Source organism: Penaeus japonicus, unplaced genomic scaffold (assembly GCF_977035675.1).
Source record: "Penaeus japonicus unplaced genomic scaffold, GWHDUDI00000001_assembly GWHDUDI00000014, whole genome shotgun sequence".
Lineage (NCBI taxonomy): Eukaryota > Metazoa > Arthropoda > Malacostraca > Decapoda > Penaeidae > Penaeus > Penaeus japonicus.
Window position 1 is genome coordinate 18,051,113 of NW_028234416.1, and position 7,276 is coordinate 18,058,388.

The 7,276-nt window shown below is 31.8% G+C and overlaps 1 protein-coding gene across 4 annotated transcripts in view; it reads right to left on the minus strand.

Annotated features, from left to right (window-relative positions):
- The window catches only part of LOC122248073 (uncharacterized), a 20,529-nt gene extending 14,196 nt beyond the window's left edge, over positions 1–6,333 (minus strand). For 2 of the 4 annotated variants that reach the window (XM_043007886.2, XM_043007888.2), the window contains exons 1-2: positions 5,794–6,332; positions 511–681 (exon numbers count right to left, since the gene is read on the minus strand). In XM_043007886.2, coding sequence (XP_042863820.1) covers positions 511–681; positions 5,794–5,812 — 190 coding nt within the window. In that variant the 5' untranslated portion in view covers positions 5,813–6,332. Of the gene's footprint in view, positions 1–510; positions 682–5,793 lie in introns of all 4 variants that reach the window. The other 2 variants (XM_043007887.2, XM_043007889.2) reach the window with 2 other exon arrangements.
- Positions 6,334–7,276: the final 943 nt, after the last annotated feature.

Sequence of the window (7,276 nt, forward strand, 5' to 3'; positions counted from 1 at the left end):
GAGAGAGAGAGAGAGAGAGAGAGAGAGAGAGAGAGAGAGAGAGAGAGAGAGAGAGTTTGAGAGTGAGAGTGAGAGTGAGAGTGAGTGTGAATGTGAGTGTGAATGTGTGTGAATGTGCATGAATGTGTGTGAATGTGTGAATGTATGTGACTGTGTGAATGTGTATATGTATGTGACTGTGTGAATGTGCATGAATGTCTAAGTGCGCATGAAAGTGTGCAAATATATGAGAGAGAGAGAGAGAGAGAGAGAGAGAGAGAGAGAGAGAGAGAGAGAGAGAGAGAGAGAGAGAGAGAGAGAGAGAGAGTGTGTGTGTGTGTGTGTGTGTGTGTGTGTGTGTGTGTGTGTGTGTGTGTGTGTGTGTGTGTGTGTGTGTGTGTGTGTGTGTGTGTGTGTGGGTGTACAGTATATAAATGCAAAAATAATCCCCAAAAGAGACACATGCATAAAGTCTTAACACGGACATACACAAGTCAACCCACATTGATAACCTTCCTACTTTAGCCTTACCTGTAAGTGGGGGAGGAACCAAGTCATGGCTTGGGGGTGTCGAGGGAGGTCCTTGCGCTGAGGACGGTGTGTTGGACGTCCGTCTTTTCTTCTTGGGATTGTTAGGGGAGTCTGGGGAACCCCCACTCCCTGTCTTGAAATCGGCCGCCAGGCTGCTGCTGTTTGTAACAGCTGGGAGGTAACAGGAGAGGGGTGTTTACAAGGGGTCCTTGTGGGTCATTTCTATTCTCTTTCTTTCATTCATTAAGGTGAATTAATGAAATTAATTTTGAAGCTACTAATCAATCTTATGATGCTTTTGCTATTCTTTTATGAATTCTAGGATTCATTCACTATCACAGGTCAGTGACATGGTTTATCTTATGTTAAATACTAACATTCAATTCACTTTCTCTTTAAAATTAACTGAGCAATAGATGGTAATATCAAACTTGGTGTATCATAGCTCAATTTATGATTACAATATTGTTTTTAAAGCTTATAACTCATAAAAATAAATAAATAAAACTGAAAAAATAAAATCATCATTCAAACATTCTCTTCATATTCAATAAACTACTTATCTGATCAAAAATAATATTACCTAATCTAATCAATTTACTTCCATACCTATCTATTCCCTAGAGAGACTCCCAACTAACTCTATTTTATAAATCTCACGAAAATCTTATATGTAACTTTTCCATTTACAAATTATTGGTAAATTTTTGGTAATTCTTAAAAAAAAAAGAAAAAAAGTTTTCAAACAAAAATGCTTCTTCATTATCATCTCACTTACAGAAATTTGGAATTGATCTCAGGTAGCACCTTTGAATCTCTCAAGAAGAAATTCCACAATAAAACAGCACAGAATGAGAAATCAGGTGAATTTCAGATGAGGGCATGTAAAACTTCTACTGTAATTTCCCTTCCTACTGATAATAAGAAAATTATTATAAATCTATTCCTTTTTACAGATTTATGATTTCATACCATATTAAGGTGCTTTATCATGTATCTACGTAATATTCTATGGAAAAATTATTTGCGCTTATTTTACCTGATAGTGAATAAAATGTGAAAGAAACAGAATAACCTTACAGTAAAAAGGATGTAAATGACAAAGATATTATTATATAATTCAATTTTGTCTTTTTCTGAAAGCGAAAAAAGAGATCTTTGATTCCACACAAAAAGTTATCATTATCCAACTCCTCTATTCTGACACTACCAGTTTTATATTATTTCAAAAATAAATTCATTTAAATGTCTAATATTCATTCAGAGTACATGATGTCATCATCAAAAATATAGGAACCTATCAAATACATCTAAATAAGATTATCTAAATGATACATCAATACTTATAATATCTTAAGTCATAAATAAAAGTCCAGATTTTATTACGTAAAATTCACATTATCATCTAGTTACATCATGAAGCAAATACAAATAGTACACAAGTTGTTGCACAAATCATATCATAAAAATCTCTTTACAAACATATGTACAGGTTAGAACACAATGTTATATTCTGTTAAGTTGGTCAAACAGTGTACTACATGCAGATGACACTACTCTCCTTTTTTTCTCATTTAAAGACAATTAGCAATCAATCATTAATGTGAACTATTACACTCCAAATACAAATTATTAAAACGATTCATGCAAGTTTCATCATAACACTGATTTCTTTATACAGAGATAAATTATTAATATTTCCTATCTTTAAGGTGCTACTTCTACATCAATCGGAAGCCATTAGTTTCAAATTCCTAATTGAACAATACTACTTGCTACATGTGTTATATTATATATAATTACAAGAAGCTCAATAGTATTGGTAATTTGAATATGAACTGTTGGCAAAATTTATTCAGACTTAATCATGATAATGCTGATAACACCCAATAATTATGCCGATAACAATAACAGCAATACTGACAATATCAATATCTACATCAATAAAAACAAGGATGACAATAATAAAAATAAATTTTATGATAATAATAATAGTAATAATAATAATAATAATAATAATAATAATAATAATGATAAAATAATGATAATAATAATAACAATAATAATAATAGTAATAATAATAAAAAATAAAAAAAATAATAACAATAATAATAATGATAATGATCATAATTATAACAATAATGACAATGGTCATATTTATAATAATACCAATAACAACAGGAAAAACAACAATAACAATATTAATAATAATAATAATAATAATAATAATAATAATAATAATAATAATCATAATAATAATAATAATAATGATAAAATAATGATAATAATAATAATAATAATAATAATAATAATAATAATAATAGTAATTATAATTTTAAAAAATAAAAATAATAATAACAATAATAATAATGATAATGATCATAATTATAACAATAATGACAATGGTCATATTTATAATAATACCAATAACAACAGGAAAAACAACAACAATTATATTAATAATAATAATAATAATAATAATAATAATAATAATAATAATAATAATAATAAAGAAAAAATCATCATCATAATCATGAAAATAACAATAATACAGATAATAATAAAATCATACATAAAATGATAATAATAACAGTAATAATAATAATAATAATGACAATAATAATAGTAATAATAATACCAATAATAAAATCTATAAGATGAAAAAATAAAAAAACTATGCCAATAAAAACAACATTAAATAAATCAACAAATGTATCAGTGTTCCATATTATCAAATCCAGCTACTGTTTTTCCACCAATAAACAAAGAATAAAACTACGTAGGCAACATAGTTTAAAGTTCAATAAATCAAATTTTGTACTTTGGTTTGCACCTTTATAAATTCTAAACAAATGGTATAGACAAAGTATCTTAAATTCTAAACAGAGGTTCTACTTATTCAATGTCAAAATCATAGAATTATAAGGATGACGCAAACCTACTGATTTTCTTTAAACCAATAATTTCTTCATTCTTTCAATGCATTCTAGTTCTCAAAAATCTTAATCAGTTTTAATCAGCTACACAAAACTTCTTGGAAAAAAATATATTCATGAAATCTAAAATTCTGGAGATAATATAACTACCTAGACAAACTATACAATAATTTTAAACTCTCGAATCTTTCAAAAGGCTTCAAAGTCTGGAGAAATCTTTTCTAAGATAATTAAATGGGAAAATGATGCAAGTCAAAACCTTTAAAGATGATGACCAGTTCTATTTTTATCTAACAAAAGGTTGCTCAGGTATGATCCAATCATTTCCGTCAATCAATGAATTTCGTCTGATAAGCAATTTTGATGGAAATCACCTGTGAATTGGGCTCAGACTCAGAACCAAATATGAATTCTTGAAAAAGCTGGAACCATTGATGAAGTCAGACTAGGCTGTTGGCCAATGTTGCTATCATATCTTGCACCAATACACTGATGTTCAATTAGATTGATTTTCCACAAAAAAATGTTTTATAGAGATGTTATGGCAAGGCTGAGGGGCAGCCAAGTAAGCTTAGAGTGGAGTCCCATCCATCTGAGCCAGATAATTCAACTGATCCAGCAGAGTTGTCAATACGATTTACCAGATTCAACTCACTTGCTTACTAAATTTTTAAAATACAAGATACCAAAGCATAAGATTTGCCTAAATAAATTAAAAATGTCCCTTTGCTCTGGCACTGTTACACTATAGTTCTAAAATGGATAAATATCAATGTGCAATTACATAATCATAAAAGCATAAAATCTGTTTCCCATCAAAGATTAAACGGATCAGTTAACAAATTGGGAACAAATTCAATTGATGCACATGAACTTAGAGTTGGGTTTACATATTTAATGATTTGGTAAAATGCATAAGTTAAAAAAATATCAATAAATATTAAGAAAAAATTATGTGATATTGATCTCCATTGAGTAGATTATAACATTTCTTTCTAAGTTATTCCAAAATGTTCAGTCTTACATATTACAATAAGATTATTTGTTCATGTGACATGACAGAGCCAAGAGAATTGCTCTTGAAAATTAACCCTATGACGACGGTTACACAGCCAAACCCTGATGCCGGCGCATGGCCAGTCCATGGACAATTTTGCATTCAATCAATCGCACGGCAATAGGGTCTCGCGGTAGCGAGTGCCCCATTGGGAAAGGGTTAAGTAGCGCTTATTACAAAACTCATTGCCAAATAATCCTAATGATTAAGAAATATTTAATCACTGACAGTAAACCCACTTGCACTTTTATGTGATGTTTGACAGATGCCTACAATCTGAAGCTGACATGTCAAATGACAGCTGCAGCTTTAAGGTTGTGCTTCAAAAAAGGACAAAAACCTCGACCATGTATGCTTGAAAATACATGGCAGAAGTTTGTTGGCCTTTGGTTAAGCGTCAACCGGTGTGAAGGCTATGCCAATCAACAAAAGTATATTTATGGTGTTTTTTAAACATTTACCAAGCAAATCTTACAACTTAAGCGCTTATTTTTTCTGGCAATCACTAAGTAATAAAAAAATCTATATGGCTGTGTTCATCTTTACAGCTTTGTAAAACTTAACCTAACACGACCTGAAGGAACCTATCTCAACGGCATTTCCTTGCCAGGGTCTTTTGCGAAAAGACCTACAACTTTAGGACTCTATGAATGTATTGTAAATTGCACATTCATCTTATAAGCTACCACTTATGTTACCGCTTGACTGGCAGTTAGATCACACTGCTTTCTGATAAAAGCATAAAAAATTGCTAATGAAATATCCTAATAACACTAATATATAGTTCACCAAGTGCCTACAGTTGGTTAAAAATGTATTGCGGCATCAATTTCCTGAAACCCAAACAAACCAAAATTTAGGCAACTACCCATATATATAAAAATAGAAATTTCCTAATCAACAAAATCAATCTCTAACCAAAAGTACAAAAATGCTCGGCTCGAAACCTATATCTATCTGTTAACGTAGATTCTCCTCAAACTCCCTCTCTTTGTCTATCTTGGCCTAGGCAACTGAACAAAGGAAATAACTGAAAACAAAACCATTTCTTAAAACAACTTGACAAAGCAATTCTTCAAAGCAACGACAGAAACCCCAAACACCGAGAACCAAAGGACCCTAATGCACGCCAAAACCCTTTTATTCTCATACAACTCCAACACATCATCACAAAAGACAATGAACTGAAACACTTGCACACAATCATTTCATAACAAATAATAATTAAAAAGAAAAAAAAAAAAGAAAAACAGTGGTTCATCAACCCTAAGACACACAGAGGAAACATACCTGACTTCTTTTTGGGCATTTTGTTCTTGCTTTATAAAATTAAACCTTTCAAAAGAACCTTCCAAAATAGTTCCTCTCACTACCCGAAGGAGGTCCTCGTCCACGTCCTCCTCCTCCTGTCCTTTCCGTTTCCCTTTCCTTCCTTTCTTTCTTTTTTTAAAGAGCAACAAATCTACTATTAATGTTTAATTTTAGAGGAGATTCTCGAGGGTGGGTGTTGCGTTTTGGTCTGAGGAACCTTTCATAAAATTAATGGCTCGAGGCGATTATTTTCTCAAGGTCTCAAGACTTCTTTGGGGAAGGAGATGGAGTTAGTCATGCCTCAGTCTAAGCCATGGACATGCATGTGGGTCTGCTGCGAAAGTCTCTCGTTACTTACAGAGAGAGAGAGGTGAGAGAGAGAGAGAGAAAGAGGTATTTGGGTTATATTTGGTTAATTTTGGGGGGTCTTTTCACGATTGTTTAGAGATGGCAGCACAGGCGAGGGAGAGAGGGGGCCACAGACACAGGGACTACACGCAAACACACGCGCGCGCACACACGTACACACGCACATGCGATCTATTGCATTTTCTGCCAAAAGGGCGAAATGCACACACTGGGAGTGCAGAGAGACGTACATGTGTAATTGAATATATAGAGTTAAAATGATTTATAATTACAGATGTACTTTCATGTGCGTTTGTGCGCACATACGATATACATTGTCGTGGTCAGATACATGCTGTAAATACTTGATAACTTTAATATTCGTTATTCATGCTAATTTAAGTCGTTGGTATGCACACAGTTAACTGAATAGATATAATTTATTACGTGATTGCTGTGTCTATAAATAAGAGAAACAAAAACAAATGTCATACACATGCAACTACAAGACATAAAATATAATTGTATGTATTTGGTGTTTAGAGGTTTATTTAAGGAAACTGTAATCCCTGTTTTAATGTACACTTAAGCATGTGGATTGAATTATAAAATAACATATGATTGCACACGAAGTACCAGATATCTTGCACATGTATGTACTCAATAGTCGACCTAAACCCTTTTTCCTGAAGCCCATAGTGAATATCCGAAGAATCTTTCTTATGGAACATATTAAACACACAAACAAAACGGTTAAGCTTTATTTAGTTTTTTGCTTCTTCGAGTGTATTTTCTAATCACTGGTGAGAGCAACCGGAAGTGACGCCCGTGTCTTCAGAGAAATTACTTAATTTGTGGAGCTGGTAGTTTTTCTTAGCATATACAATCATCTGTTTCTACCTATTCATCTATCTGTCTACCTATCTATCTATCTATATGTGTGAATCGATCTATTCATTAATGGAAACCTATTGCTTATACATATAATCACTTAGTAAAGTGTCACTAGACATTCATTTATGTTATCTATATGTTTTGAGGTGGGATTTATTGACGGATGGTGTAAATTTTTCTAATATTTGTACATCAGATTATACTGCACATACTCATAGGT